At 38.9% G+C, this 16,740-nt stretch overlaps 1 protein-coding gene across 2 annotated transcripts; it reads left to right on the top strand.

The window, feature by feature from the left end:
- Positions 1-4,153: 4,153 nt before the first annotated feature.
- On the top strand, positions 4,154-14,720 carry LOC119799107 (ankyrin repeat and SOCS box protein 13-like). 2 transcript variants are annotated; one of them, XR_005282810.1, is made up of 7 exons: positions 4,154-4,196; positions 9,631-9,830; positions 9,922-10,072; positions 11,119-11,253; positions 13,462-13,653; positions 13,740-13,948; positions 14,012-14,720. XR_005282810.1 is itself a non-coding variant. In XM_038308852.1 (6 exons), exons 1-6 carry the CDS (start codon positions 4,154-4,156, stop codon positions 13,886-13,888), a joined length of 870 nt encoding a protein of 289 aa, XP_038164780.1. In that variant the 3' UTR covers positions 13,889-14,720. The 2 variants fall into 2 exon arrangements, 1 of the variants encoding a protein (XP_038164780.1); XM_038308852.1 differs by having other exon boundaries at positions 13,740-14,720.
- The last annotated feature ends 2,020 nt before the right edge of the window (positions 14,721-16,740 follow it).

The raw sequence follows: 16,740 nt of genomic DNA, 5'->3' as shown, positions 1-16,740 counted from the left end.
GAGTGGAGCACCGATGAGTGAGCGCCTATACTTCAAAACAGTTCTGAAGCTACAAGTCCTTGGAGTCTCATGTGCAGTTCATGAATGGATGGGTTCACGAGCTGCAGATCATAAAGCCAGCAAACAGTGGGAACACAGTAATCCGTACAAAGGTAAGCTGTGCTCAGACAGGCTCTGGAACCTGCTAGTTTAGTATTTGCTAACCGCTAGTGCTAACAACCACTCACGCATGTAATGTACTTTTAACTAGCTGCTATGTGTTTCAAAGGTGTAGTTAGTAACGCTAACTGCCAACCCTCCCCAAACCCTCGGGGTTTCTCACGTATTTGAGCCTTTTCCCGCTGCCGTTTTTATTATTTTCCCGTAAAAGATCCCAACTTTGAAGGAAAGAAACAATGTAGGCTATAAAATAAAACCGTGCATCTTTAACTTACCAGAATGAAAATGCAGGGAACACACTCTCATTGACATCGGGATACTGTGGAAAGTTATCTTCGGTCGTCTTACAGCCACGATCCAAGCTAGCCGACTCTTTATCTCTGACACTTGTTCTCCGTTGTTGCACCTCCAGGCAGGAAAGCGGTGGAAAGTTAACCCATTTTCTATGTTTTTCCCATGGCGATCATGTGTTACGCTGTTACAGCCCATAATACAGCAACGGTTTACCATGGTTGAAATCAAGTTAAGGTGAAATTAATCAAATTAAAACACGGCTGAGAGGGAGTGCAGTATGCGGTAGTCAAGGGCAGTAGTCTGAGCAGCGGTAAAGGAGGCCATCAACATGGCGGCCACGCAAAGTAATTACGTCACGACGACCAAGCCCTATTAAATGTTTAATCTCAATAGCTCACATGCTATGATGCTTTGGAGTTTGTGATTTCAATTTCTGTTTTTTTTTTATGTAATTTCCATGTTGTATGTGTGATCTATAATTTGTTTGATGGTCTTTTCTCATGTTTTTGGCTCACTTGGAATAACATGCTCATTTAGAATAAGTTATGTATTTAAACTGTTTTCTTTTTTTTATATTTGAAACCCATTGCAATAGTTATATGTATAAATATCTTATCTTTATAAATACCCATGTAATAGTAGTAATCCTGCTAAAAAAAGAAAAAAAACAACAAAAAAATGTCATATGTGGATGCTCTGTATGTTCTGTATATATCCCATGCACCTTTTTCTTCCCTTAGCACATTCTTCTTCTCCTTTGACTATTTGAGCTGATGTAACGGGTAAATTTCTCCACTGTGAGATCAATAAAGTCAATCAATCAATCAATATTCTCTTTTTTGCTTTGTTTCTTTAGTCAGCTCCATTGTGTTTTTTACTCTCCCACTTTTAGATCCTCAACTGTTCTCCAACTTCCTCTGTGTTTATACCCAAAGTTTTTCGTTCTCATTGTTCTGTTCTGGATCCTTCCATTGCTATGACTGTTTGCTTCGTATTTTACCCCTACCTCTGTCCATTTCCTGTTCTTCTCATGATATTCTCAGTTTTATTAATTTTGTCCTTGAATATTTTTGTCATAAAGTTGGACTTCTGGACCAAAAAAAAAAAAAAAAAAAAACACTGCCTTGGGGGCATGTAGAACAGAAGCAGTTTTAATTAAGTAATTTAAACTTTCAGGGTAAGATGAGGCAAACAAAAGTGGTTAGAGAGCTGATTTGAACCAGCAGTGAGCAACAAAGGGGCCTAGTGAAAGACAAAGACAAACTGAAGGCATGAATAGAGAATAAACAGGTGCAGAAAATAGGTATAATGAGGAGTTGCAGCTGCAACTAGTTGAGTGCTGCCTCAGGGGGAGGGGAGAAAAAATTAACAGTGAAGACAGGACGGACAGGAAAAATAAAATGAAAATGTAATGAACAAAAGGAATGCACTAAGAAATAATTCAGAAACTAATAGAACAGAGGTGTAAACTTTAAATTAAAAACACACATGGATGTGCTTTTGTTTCTACTACAAACCAGACGTGGCAAGCTAACCCCAAACCAAGCAACCTTCACAGCACCCATGGCCTCTCTACTTCCCATATATCTATATTCTGTCTTTGCATTTGGGTAAACCCCCAATGCCAACACAGGAAATACTTTTTTTTATTTCCGACCACAGAGATTAATTACTTTTTTTTTTAAACAAGGAAGTGAGATTCTGTAAAATGTTGACTTCACCGACTTAGATCTGGTTTTCCTTAATGATATTTAGTTTCTCATAGTGATGAATGTGAATCATTTTTTTTGGTCTTCTGTTGTACCAGAAAGAAGCTGGATTTTACAGGAAGGAAAATAAGTATTTGAACACCCTGCTTAGATATCATGGAGGGGTCTGAAATTGTCATTGTAGGTGTATGTCCACTGTGAGAGAAAATCCCAATGTATGGTTTTGTAACAATGCATTTGTATGATACAACTGAATAAGTATTTGAACACCTGAGCAAATCAGTGTTAATATTTGGTACAGTAGCCTTTGTTTGCAATCAAATGTTTCCAGTAGTCTTTCACCAAACTTGCGTATACTGCAGCAGTGATTTTGGCCCACTCATCCACACAGATCTCATCTAGATCAGTCAGGTTTTTGGGCCGTCGCTGAGTTTGAGCTCCCTGCAAAGTTTCTCTATTGGGTTTAGGTCTGGAGACTGGCAAGGCCACACCAGAACCTTGATATGTTTCTTACTGAGCCACTCCTTTGTTATCCTGGCTTCTGGTCATTGACATGTTGGAACATCCAGCCTCGACCCATCTTCGTCACTGGAGGTTGTTTCCCACAATGGCAATACATGGGACCAGTCATGCCATCCTCAATACAGTGCAGTCACCCTGTCCCATGTGCAGAAAACACCCCCAAAGCATGATGCTACCACCCACGTGCTTCATATTAGGGATGGTTTTCTTGGAATTATACTCATCATTCTTCCTCCTCCAAACATGGTTTGTGGAATTATGACCAAAAAGTTCTATTTTGGTCTCATCTGCCCACCGGACTTTCTCTCATGACTCCTCTGGATGACCCAAACGGTCATTTGCAAACTTCAGATTGGCCTTGACATGTACCGGTTTAAGCAGGGTAACCTTCCGTGCCATGCATTATTTTACACCATGACATCTTAGTGTATTACCATCAGTAACCTTGGAAACGGTGGTCCCAGCTCTTTTCAGGTAATTGATCCGCTCCTCCCGTGTAGTCCTGGGCTGATTTCTCACCTTTCTTAGGATCATTGAGACCCAATGAGGTAAGTTCTTGCATGCAGCCTCATTCAGATGGAGATTGAGAGTCATGTTTAGCTTCTTCAATTTTCTAATGATTGCTCCAACAGTGGACCTTTTTTCACCAAGCTGCTTGGCAATTTCCCCTTAGCACTTTCCATTCTTTGTACTTTTCAGATATAAAATTGTAGGAATTACTTCAAACATACCTGGTGCCTACAGATAACCATAGTTTAGCCGTTAGGTCAGGCATCCCCAAAGTCTGTCCTCCAGGGCCATTGTCCTGCGAGTTTTAGAGGTTTCCCTGCTTTAGCACAGCTGGCTATGATGATTGCAGTTGTACAAAAGCCTGTTAATCAGCTTTCCATTAAAACCAGCTGTGCTGGAGCAGAGAAATCTCTAAAACCTGCAGGACAGCAGCCCTCGAGGACCAACTATGGGGATGCCTGCATTAGGTAGACCTTAAAAACAGATTGGTCAGTACAACCAAAAAATGTACTGAATTTTACCAATTGGGTTGGTAGTTATATGTCCAACCATCCCTTTGGTAAAACAATCAATCTAATTCTGTTGTGTTTTTAACCAATCTGTATTGGTAAAGGGCAAATTGGTCACTTTGACCAAAATGACGTCTCTTTAATTTATTTCAAAATTTCTCAGCAAACAAACAACAACAACAAACACTAAAAACACATATCAAGATTTTTTGCAAGACGCTTCCTGTTTATTTAACTTCGCAATCGCTGCTCCTCCTGACTACATTTCCCAGAATCCCCCTGCATTCCTCTAGCTTGCACTGCGCATGCTCAGTCTGAACGGGACCCTGCTCGGCTGTAATTTCTAATAATGCAGCGCTTACAGGCTTTTTTAATTCTTTCCTTCAAAACGAGGCGCACCATCGGCTGATTCTACACCGACAGCCGAAAGCAGGAGAACGGGAAGATGAAATGGAGATAACTCGGGCCAGACCGTCGCTGTATGGAGAAATCGGTAAGTAGCTTACAGTGTGTGACTAACCTGAGATACCAGTTTATAAAAAGATTCGGCTAATGACAAGGTGAGCTTGGCAGTTAACGTTATATGTTGGTTTTTTTATGCTTGATTTAGGCTGGAAATGTAGCCGGAGGAGAAACAGCGTGGTTAGTGAAAGTGGTGATAATGGTGAGCAAGGTGAACCAAGGCTTTAAGCTCGTTATTCAGGAGAACAGAGCAATTTATTCTCCAAAACAACCACAACATTATATCGGCTTATGAATCCTGCAGCACATATTGCATCAAATTGATCTGAGGTGTAATATTACATTTATTACTATCACAATTAGGTGAAGTATCATGGCTTACTGCCACACTAAACAGATGCACAGTATTAATCAGCTGAATGCATTTAAGTTTTTAATCACCACTGAGTCAGTTTCATATGTTTCTAAAATGTAAAGTTTGCATCTTGTGCTTTATTTAGCCATTAAGATGCTTTAATACTTTGATGAGTCATAACCTGTGGCAGTGTTTGTAATGATTCATAGGGGCAGTTGCTCAGGGCTGTGTAGGTGCCAGATCTGCTGGGGGCCCTGCCCTTTCTTATGACATCATCATATGGCAACTCCACTCGGACAAACTGTATCGCATCCGTCCCGGAAGCATCTTCCGTTCTGCGCAATGGCATAACTATCTGTAAGCAGAGTATGCAGTTGCTTTACGGACCCCCGAGCTCTTAGGGGCCTGGTCATCGACGCCCGGTAGGCCCCCTACGCAATTGTGGACTAGGACGTCTCTTTGCAGATGTAATGGTGCAAAAAATTCCTCTTAAACCCATTCAATACTAGTTTGACTGACCGGACCTTATTTATACCCCAACACATGGCAGACTTCAACATGCAAATAGCAAAGCAGACAGTGGTACTTTTAATTACTACGTTAATAACTGTGTATAGTTCATTAGACGGTTGGTTAAAAATAGACTCATATATTATGTTTCACACCACAATAAAGATCTTAAAAGAACGATGTATTTGAGTATTTTATTTTTTACAATACTACTTGGAATAATTGGCAATGTAGAGCCTAGATTGAAACCATAACCGTTACGTACAACACATTGTACTGTATTGGTGTTGTGTTTAAACGGCTCACCATCATGTTGAAATCTGGCATGTTTTGGTCCGGTCAGTCAAACTAGTATCAGGTGGGTTTAAGAGAATTGTTAGAGGGTGTTGTGCTTGATATGAGGCCCACCCAGATAGTGTTGCTTACTGGGCCTATTGTTGTGTCGTTACGCCATTTGTTCTGCGCATGCATGAATAGATATACATCAGGGAGTGTCCATAAATAATGTAATTATGGTACTAAAACTACTTATTTCTTTCCTTAACTCACTAAAGAACACTAATACACATCTGTAAACATTTTTTTATGGCTTTAGTGAGACAATGTTTATGCTTTTTACATTTTCTTCATTAAACTGCTTCTCTGACGCCATCATCAGACATGCTCAGAGCAGTCTGGCAAAATATGATTGTAGTGGCGATTGTTTGTCAAACCAAACATCCAATAAAGTTCCAATAAGCCACTATAGGCACTGGGGTCACGTTTTCTTGATGCAGGCATAAGAAGTTGAAGTCCAAACTTGTAGATGTTCAGTTGATTTATTTCCTATATTTTTTGCAACATTACAGAGTTCAAACATTTCCTTGCTCTGTCACCTCTCTTGCACTGGTAAAATTAAAAACCCATAGGCCCCTAACCCAAATGCCTGCTGGTCCTTACCAGGCTCCTACATTTATAGAAAGTGGACCGCCCACATTTCTTCCTGTTTTACATAATAAAGAAAGAAAAAATGATAAAACAACAAAAAATAAATACACAAATTCAACAATTAACCTATTAATAAAGTCTGTAAATAATACAAAAAATATATAAGTTTGGAACGAGGGAACTGGGAACGAGCATGTAGGACGGCCTTACGAAAACATATCACCTGAATGATTGACAATAAGGAGGACCACTTATTTAGATGATCCACCCGGAAAAAAAAAAATCCTCCACGACACCTTTAAGTGAGCTCTTTAAACAAAAAAAACAACAACAACTGTGATCCCCAAACCAGACAAATAAACAAGACAATTTCATTTTATATAACACATGAAAAGTGAAAACTTATAAAAATACCAATATTTCTGCAAAATTTTCTAATAAAGACTGTTCGACATTAACACAATCTGAAAACATGTATTACACAAAGGAGAATCAAAAAAAGTCCCACATATTCAAAGATATCGAAGAAGTGTCTTTTTGAACACATAAAGAGTTTATAGAGCTCAATATTTAAATAAAACATCTGCTTACCGAGTCTAAAAACAAGAAAAGACTTTTGAATTGCCTGTCTAAGATTATATAAGGAGCTAAATCGAATCACTTATTGTTTTTTGAATGGTCCGGATAACTAAGATGCATACATTTAAATATATAAATGATAACCAGTGAAATTGTTGTTCGGCGGATGCAGTAAGCCAGGACAGCTGTTGTGCAAAGAGTGGAGGGTTCTGAAGGATAAACCTAGACCTTTAATCTTTATCATTTGTTTTGCAGCTTCTATCAAGCAATCTGTTACTAAACTACTGTTAAAAATAATTTTCCTAACTTCTGGTCCACAATTTTTCAGATCCTATCTGAAGCTTTCGAAATAGGTATCCAACCCAGTGCTGAATTGGCAATATTTGGAACTCCAGGGGATGGGATATCATTAACACATGATTTTAAAAATGTACTAGCTTTTTCAACTCTCCTCGCCCGAAGAAGAATATTATTAGTGTGGAAATCAGAACACCCACCCAAGGCTTCTCTGTGGTTGAAAGATTTGTCCATGTTCCTTAAGTTAGAGAAGATAAAATTTTGTCTTAGAGGTTCGACCCAAAAATTTTATAAAACTTGGACCCCTATATTATCTTATTTTGAAAGACTGGATACCCTCCCTCGAGCCTGAAAATCGCATAGGAACCAGCTCTGTTGTAGTTGCCTGTTCCCCCGGCCCGGCGGCTCCTTGTGAATCTGGCTAGCGATAGTGATTGTCAACCTGTGCAGTTTTTAAATATCCATGTCCTGTCTTGATCTGTGTACCTACGCTTGCGCGGACCCCTGTTCTACATGCTGTCCATGTTTCTGTACCCTGTCTTGGTCCCCTGGGTTTTGTTATGATTGTGATTCCTCAGCTGTATAACTATTTTTTTTTTATTACTTTATTTTGCTGTTTCTTTTGTTTGCAGCTGGGTATGGATAGTTGGGGAGGGGTCGGGGACAGAATAAATAGAAGGTAAAGGAAGGGACCACAGGATGGGGAGTGGGAAGGAGGGGAGAAGGGGAAAAAAAAAATGTCGTGTTTACTTTGTCCCTGTGTTCATTGTATTGTTGTTGACAGTTGACTAAATAAAATATAAAAATAAAAAAAATAATTTTCCTTTTTATAAAGCAGAACTGTCTTGAGGCCCACAAATTAAAAGATGGATAAAAGAAATAAAAAGATGAATTACTCAACACGCCACAACACGCGTAAAGTGTAGATTAATGCAATGACTCAATTCTTATTGCACAATTTAGTTCCACTGAAGGGAAGATATTTTTCAGAAGTGAAGTAAATTATTGTTTTGTGGTTACATTCTGCATATATCAACTGTGCTAATGGCTAGCCTTAAAAGGCACATGTTTCTGAAATTTATATATATATGTATATACTTTCTTGCCTGCATTACTGTTGCATGAGTTGCAGCAAACTGCTTAAAAAGGGAGACCTTAATGTAGCATAAAATGGCAATAAATGAGCCATAGTTAGATAAAGAAATAATTGAGTATAACCTGCTGGAAATGTGACGTTCAGGGCTGGACTTTCAAGTTTGTTTTTGCTCTATGCTTGTGCAGCGTTTTAATGAGGGACCTAAAGTTCACTGTTTGGATCATTAGGCCTTTATGCTCACTCTTTGTTTTTTTTTCTTTCATTAATGCCGGACCAATAAAACAGCTTTTTTCTGTCCCACTGTTGCAGAAACAACATATTGACTTTTTTAAGCCCCATTGGGTATTTCTCTTGAAGCATGTGCATTTCAGCAACAAACTCTTCATACAAAATAACAATTCTAAAAAACAGCTTCTTCCCCACCATCATCAGACAGCCGAACTGTTGAAAAAACTCATGTCACAGATTCTGCATCAAACTCATAACACCAAACCAAAACACTGCATAATGGCACCATAGATATTTATTGCTCTGAACTTCCGTAACTCAATGCAGTTTTTTTTGGCACCATGTTTTTTTCCCGCACACGGTTAACATTTGAGCAGTGCAGCACTTTAAAAAATGTAAATGCCATGAGAGCTGTTCAAAACGAAATTTAATTTTGTATACACTCTGTGTAAACAAAATGACAAAGTATTCTAAAGGCCAATTTATGCTTCTAACGCATAGCCTCTGCAATCGTCAAATCTGTCACTTCAAAAAAATCCTGATTACATGTCGGACTGTCGCAAACCTGCGGAAACCTAAAGAGGAAGTGCACCTACAAAAAGCAGCTGTGAATGGTCCTTGGTATGCCTTTCTGGCTGTCTGCGTGGTCGTCCTTCTCGATTCGTTGCCGGAGCGCACCATTTTTTAATGTTTTTAAAAACCAAGGAACAATTACAATGGACAACTATGACGAAAGGTTAATTCAGGACATTCAGAAGTACAACCACTTGTATGATGCCTCAGACAAATTCTATATAAATCTCTGGCAGATCTCAAGGTCTCTGCCAAAACTTTCTTGTGACCATCCGCCGAATTTCTCGAGAGTTCTCGAATAGGCTCTCCCTTGCGCTTTGGCGGGAAACTGCTGTGCGTCCCTAGAAATTCCAGACCGACGGTGCAGAAGCATACCAGCAAAACTGGTTTGTGACCAGACCCAAGCCACATTTTATGTGTGCAGTTACAGAAGTCTAATCTGCCCTTTAGTCTAAGTTAGGGGTGTCAAACTGGTTCCAGAAAGGGCCGTGTGGCTGCAGGTTTTCTTTCCAACCAAACAATCGCACACCAGACTCCATTCATCTCATCAAGTCATCATGTTCAGATTGGAATCACTAGATGAGATGAATGTAGTCTAGTGTGTGATTGTTTGGTTGGTAAGAAAACCTGCAGCCACACGGCCCTTTCTGGAACCAGTTTGACCACTGGTCTAAGTCTAAAAAGTCATACTGGAGCATGCTTGATATAGCATGAATATGTAATATCTGTAAACCACATTGAGAGACAAACATATTTTTCTTTTTTTAAGTAGCAGTATGAAGGAGAATGTTATGGCTATTTGAAAAGATCATGGTAGACAGCTAAAGGCTGATTTCTGCACCACACCTCAGGCTTCATGAACCCAAGTGCTCAGATTTGATCTGCCTTTTGTGTCTGCAGCTCATGGCCTCGGGTTCTGGACAGACCGGTCAGCCGTGCACGAAGCTGCCGCTCAGGGCCGAGCCCTACAGCTGCAGCAGCTGATTGAGGCGGGTGCGGCCGTAAACATCGTGGCCGTGGACTCCATCACCCCGCTGCATGAGGCGTGCATTCAGGGTCAGACCCAGTGTGTCAGGCTGCTTCTGGACGCCGATGCACAGGTGAGGTGGCCTCGATGTCTTAACAGGTGGATTTAGTTGTGAAATAGGCTTTTCTAATGTGTTTACATACGACTGTGGTGCCGTCCTACAGGTGGATGCTAGAAACATTGATGGAAGCACCCCGCTGTGTGACGCCTGTGCGGCCGGTAGCTTGGATTGTGTAAAACTGCTGTTGGAGTACGGAGCAACCGTCAATCCTCCTCTGTTCACTTTCTCTCCGCTTCATGAGGCTTGCATGGGAGGTACGGGGTTATGCAAACAGCTTTGCCTGTCAGCAAGGTTATACAATATCTAGATAGATTATCATGCTCAAATTTCCTGAGGCTTTCTCTGACAATACTCCTAAGAAGTTTAAGGGTGTGACGTTGACTTCAGTCAGGGTTTCCTAAGTAGACTGATTAAATGGAACTTAATACTTAAACACATCTTAAAATGTCCCCTTCTGCTCAACTTTATCTGTATATAGGATTTTTACATTACATAGTCAACAAGCTTTTGTTTCTCTAGGGTGGAAATATTATGTAATTCTGAGGCCTTTTCTTGTTCGCCACCAAAAATCGGAGAGACAAGAGAACACACTGTATTTTTAATGCTTAAACTTTGACTGTTCATCTTTATTAGTCAGGAAATGATCTCAAGAAAGGGGCTTCTATCTTAAACTTGCCCACTATTATCGTTTTAGTAATATTTGATAATTTAAAGGCAATGAGAACTAGTGTTGCACCGATGCCATTTTTTGGCTCCGATACCTGGCTGTGCAATATTGGCCCATACCCATACCATCTGTTTGAAATGGATTTACTTGGATGTAAAATAATTACCATCATGGGTTTGTCAAGCTGCTGCCTACCTTTGTAAAACAGGGAAAAGACTAATACAAAGTGAATCCAGTAGAACTTTTTATTGCCTACCTGGATTGGGTGACAATAGTTGAATAAACTTTTGGCTTTAAAAATGGTATAGGTGTCCTATTTCTTGGTACTTACCCATACCACCATTGTAATACTGGATCGGGGCCCCGCCCAATACTGGTATTGGTGCAACGCTAATAAGAACCACTACAAACCAATCTGATTGACTGAACTTTCCCTTGTGAATAGGAGGATAAAGGGTAGGCAGTAAAATAATCCTTAAAACTTTCATTAGTATTTATTTCTGTCACTAAAGAAAAAGGCCAGATATCATCATTGGGCGGTTGGGGCCTTCTTGTTTCGATATTTAGATGTCAGTAGGTGCTCCACTGTTCAGGATGCCCTTTATCATAATGACACCTCGTCTTTCCCATCAGGTAACTCAGACTGTGTTCAGCTGATGATTGATCGAGGAGCCTTCATGGAGGCTCATGACTGTCACTATGGAACGCCGCTTCATGTAGCCTGTGCCAGGCAGCACTTTGACTGCGCCAAAGTGCTCCTCATGGCAGGTGAGTGAGCCTCCTCCTTCAATCCTCTGCATTCAATTCATCTTTGCTGTCATTTTTATTTATTTGTTTGCTATTTTGCTACAGCGTTACCACAGACTTCAGCATATTTCTTTTGGGGTTTTATGTGACCAACCCATCGGTACATGAGTTTGCAGTTTACAGAAGAGGATAAGGGATAAAATAATAGAATGAAAAGTTTTGAGTGCAGATGAATTCATTCCTTGTGGATCAATACTTTTTTAACTTTTCATCTTTAGATCTCTGTACTTTGAGGCATTCTGACAATTGAATATGCTTTCAGCTCTTTCTGTTGAACATCTGATGATACCTTTAAAGTTGTTTTGCTAGAAGGTAACTTTGCCTCTTTGAAGACTTGAGTGCGTTCTGTTCTTTTGTTTTTTTGTTGATAAAAACTTGATTTGTGAAATAGATGAAAAGAAATACAATTTTTTGTTTCATGTTGTACCTCAGCGGAAAAGCAAATAGGCAACATAAGAAAACACAAAAGACATATAGAAATATGAAAAAGAACAAAAATCTCCACAAAATCTTCAGAATAAACTGTACAGGGAAGAAAAAAAAAAATAATAAAAACACTGCACATATACAGAAAATGCAATTTTTCAAATTATGAAAAATTTCAAGATTAAAAGGCAAAATAGCATTTACAAATACAATAAAAAAAAGCAGTAAAAACATCCTGTATGTAGAAAAACACTCAGACACCTAAAGATGGTTGGTAAATTGAAGATTATAAAATCTAATAGAAGCTCAAAAGAAGGATCTGTGATGGTGCTCCTTTGTGCACCTATAGTGCAGCAGATTTTCACTGAAGTTGTCACAATTTTGCCCTAGTTGGTTCTGTTTAAGTTTTCTTTTTGAGTTTTCATTGGTTTCATTTCATTTTGTGTAGTTTTTGGTTGTATTTGAGTTCTTATATATTTCTTGTTTATCTTCTGTGGCCCTCTTGTGTCAGTCTCCTTCCCCTAGCTCCCTTCTAGATTCTTCTGTCCACACCTGCTCCCAATTAGTTGATCACCCCAGTCTTTTACCCCATTTACACTACCCTTGAAAAACCGATCCATGCCGAGACCGGTTCGAGCTCGGATCAGTTAACCAGGCCAAGCTCGGTTCTGACGACCGTTTACACATCACGCTATTTCGGTTCCTCGAAATACTGCCAGTATTGAAGGAGGAAATCAAGCAGCTGGTGGCAGTAATGCACCAAAAGTTGTTTGCCAACCGCCATAACACACAAGAAGAAGAAGAGGAAGAATGAGGGAATCAAGCAAATCTAAATGGCGGCGCACGTTATCAAGTTTGCTTGATTATTATTGCTGTACTTCGGTGTTATTGTTTAAAATGCCATTATTTAAAATGTTGCGTGGGGAAGATTTCAATTGTTTTTTATAGTTGAAGAAGAAGTTGTTCTTCTTCTTCTGTTTCTGAAGGGGCATTACCGCCAACTACTGGAATGGAGTGTGAATCGGGATGTGCAGTCAGACGGAGATGACGCGTTCTGCTCATGCGCTCTTGTTATCAGAGAACCGAGCCAGGGAAAAACCGAGCCGAGCCCACCTCTGGAACTGGTCTGCAGTTATCTTGGTCCGGTTGTGTCTAGCTCGGTTCAGTTCAGTTTGCTTTCCATTTACACACCATAAGTTATCTCAGTTACTGAGCTGGGACCGGTCTCTGCACGGATTTTCAAGGGTAGAGTAAATGGGGTATTTGTTCTGTTGAGCATATATTTATACTCCTCCTCTTCAGTTACTCTTTGCTGGTTTCTAGTTGTTTTTGATCCTTGTGTGTTTTCCTGACGTCTTCTGGTTCTCTGTATTTTGTTATTTTTGAAGTTTTGCTTCAGTTGCCTCCTTTTGGTTATTAAATCTGCAAGAAACCACCTCAGCATAACGTGACAGAAGGAGCTCTTTCTCCCACTTGCTCCACTGTGTTCAAGGAGTATCCCAGGACATAGATTGCCTTCCAGATCGCCTGCTTTAAACATCTCCACATCTTTAACTTGTCTCATTGTCTTGTTTGCTAATGCACATAAACCATCTATAACATAAACTCGCTGTAAAATATGTTGAGGTTTGTGGTATAATGTTACAGTTAACTGGTGTGACTACTTCTGTTAAGCTCTGTACGTATACAAACCTAAATGTCTCAGAGAAAAATAGTCATATAACTGAATGTCATTATTCTAAGGGGCCAATGTGAACGCCTCCAAGCTCCATGAGACGGCTCTTCATCACGCAGCTAAAACTAAGAACACGGATCTGATAGAGCTGCTTGTTGAGTTCGGTGGAAATGTTTTCGCCCGCGACAACCTCAACAAGAAGCCCATCCACTACACCAGCGTGGGATCTCCCTCATATCTCTGCCTCGAGTTCTATGAAAGTACGTGTTCCCACAAGAAGGGCTCTTTTCATGGCCCAGAGCTTTAGCAAATATCAAACATCTGGTGTTTGTTTTTCCTTCCTTAGACACTCCCCTCAGCCTGCAGCAGCTCAGCAGAGTGGCTTTGAGGAGGACTCTCGGCACACGTGCGCGTCAAGTCATTTCGGAGCTGTCCTTCCCCAAGAGCATCATAAGATTCCTTTCTTACATGAAACCTCTTGTTATTGAAATCTAAACACATTTAATAAGCTTATTCTGACATCTAAATAAGCTAATCCTGGGGTTTGTTTAGGATCCAACATGGCAGGATGCCGGGAGTTTGCACTCAAAACAACCAAGACTGCAAAACTAGCCGGACCTATGAAGCATGTTCTCATGAGGGTTGTTCTTACAAAGAAAGGAGGGCAGGCTGCATGTAGAGACTGGACACTAACACATTTCTATAAAACAAGGGAATCTCTTGATAACAGCGACACCAACAAGGACTTTTTTTCTTTTTGCCTGTTAAGGTCATTTCTTTAGAAATTTGTGTGAATTTGCGCAAGAGGTCTGCAGGCTTGTTACAACTGGCAGGGTTCTTTGAAGCCATTACCGGTAACAGAATCTGTTTTTTCATGTTTCTGGGAACTGCTTTACACTGAACTGACTAGTCTGAATCAAAGCAGCGTGAACTTTAGATCACCACTAGTCATACAGGTCGGGTGAATAATGTCTGCCTCTCTCATAAATCGTAGCTATCCTAACCTTATCCTAGCTTGGCAATCATAAATGTTCTATAGAAACTGAAGCATACTAATGAACGTTGCGCTTATCGCTAGGAAACCATAAAAAGTACAGAGTCACATGGAAGCCATCTTTACAGCAATATATATGTAAGAGGCGTCATCAAATTCTTTAAGGATAAACTGACTCTAAATGAGCTTATTATTTAATAATTAGCACTGTATAATTGTATGTACTTGTACATATTCTGTAACTATTCTTTTTTTTTTGTAAATATGTAAATTGTACAGATGTTATACCTGTATGAAGTTTGTGGAAATAAAAAGACCAAAATCAGTCTGTAAGAATTGCTTTTAAATCTTTTTGTGTGAAAACCAAATGTACATGTAAAAAAAAAAAAAAAAAAAAGGCTTCATCTTTAAATATTTTGCTTGTTTGAAATAATATAAATTTAAAGCAGTATTCATCTGAAAGTACTTTTATCACATAAGAGTTCTCATTCTTAGCCGCCATAGTTTTGGTTTTACATAGAAGTATCTTTACAACTTTTAGGGGAAATATTTTGGTACAAGAGAATCTTTAAAATGTAAATTATAAAATATTACAATAAGTATTTAAATTTAGTTGAATATAAAAACAGTTTTTCTGACACTTAAGCAGAAATGTGATGCCATGCACTGATGTGCTTTTTTATGGGAGTGAAGGACCAACCAGCAGACTTTTTAAAGATTTAATATTTGAATAAAAACTGCTGGATTTAGATAACTTATTTTACTAGGGAAAGTGGAAATTAAATAATGTTTTTCATTTTACTTGCATGTATTTATTTCAGAATTTCATTGTTATATTGAACATTTATGTATTATTATATCATAATTGTTTTATTTATGTAATTGAGTACTTTTGCGTTCCATAGGTATGTCTTCTAGAATCGCTAAGCATAATTTTTTTTTTCCTTTACCAACCGGGAGACTTTTCTGACAGAACTAGGAGATAATATAATAAGAAAATATAAAACATGAGCTCCAAAAAGCTGTTGTAAAAGAGCCTGGATTGGTCCTCTGGGTTTTACAATAGAATAACTATAGACAGGCAGAAACAAACTTTAGACCTGCAAACCGTACACACTGTACCCAACCATAATCTATACATTCATCTGAGCTGCACTGCAGCGTGACGGAACATAAAACAGTTACAGAAAAAGAATTGCCTCGATTGTGAATAAAAAAGCCAGAAAAATAGCATTAATCTGTAAAAAATCTTTCTCATTAATCTCATTTATTGTAACTGAAGTCATTTGATGGATAAAGGATTAGGATAATGGATGAGTGTATGCAAAGATGATAGATTAATTATTATCAAACAGACAGATAGATGGAGGACATATTGATTACTCAACTGACAAACCAGGATATAAACCAGTGTTTAAAAATGAAAGAAAACCAGGGATACCAACTTATTAAAGCCGATTTACGAATATTTTTTCAAAAGCTTATTGAATGATTGTAAAGTCTGTAGTAAACTGATCGTTTACTGCTGCAACGCCTTGCTGTTTGTGACGTGGGGGAGGGGACGGGTGCGACTGTTAACTAGTCACCTGCAAACAGCACATCCATATAAGGCCAACTGAGCTTAAGAGTTTAGTGAGACTGTTAATTTTCTTTAACATTTAAAGCCCAACTGATAATATACGTTGAGCAGTTCTCACTTCAGCAAAATCTTAAGTATTTAGGAGCAAGAGAGCATTAAAATTATAGCATTTTTGAGGCTTCTTTTATAGAAGCTGAAGATTAGATAGTATCTGGTCACTGCGATGAAGCAATCCCCTGGCAGGAATTATCTAATTTCCTCTGAGAAGTGGGGGGGTGGTGAGAGGAGGAAGTCTTTACAGGCAAAACTTTTCTTTTAGGTTTGCATTATCTTTTAGTTGTTCACCAATAACAAATAAGAAGCTTATTTAATTTTATTTGTAAAGCAGATAAGGGCACGCAAGGAAAACTCTCCTTAACCGGACATTGATTAGTTTTGCAGTTCAATCTAAAAGGCACAACAGATGTTTCTCTTTTGTGTATTTTTATTTTAATGATCTTTTTGTGGTATATTAAGTTGCCCTTGAAAATTCTGTGTCATACTATTCTCAGGCCAAAATACTCAGAACAAGCCTGCCAGACCATAGAAATGAGGAAATTAACTTTCTTGTGGTATTTTTTTAAAAACTGTATTTGAGTAAATATCCCGTAAAAGTTTAAAAAAAATCCACTGGACTTGGTTTCCAAGATGTGAAGATGTTTCGCGTAATATCATTACTCTTTTACCCTTATATGTTGAAAAAAAAAACAGGTTGGTGCAGAAATGTTATGCCGT

Source organism: Cyprinodon tularosa, unplaced genomic scaffold (assembly GCF_016077235.1).
Source record: "Cyprinodon tularosa strain WSP-4 unplaced genomic scaffold, ASM1607723v1 ctg65, whole genome shotgun sequence".
In the NCBI taxonomy this organism is placed as follows: Eukaryota; Metazoa; Chordata; class Actinopteri; order Cyprinodontiformes; family Cyprinodontidae; genus Cyprinodon; species Cyprinodon tularosa.
Note: the sequence above shows the minus strand (reverse complement) of the source record. Positions and strands in the feature narration are given on the sequence as shown.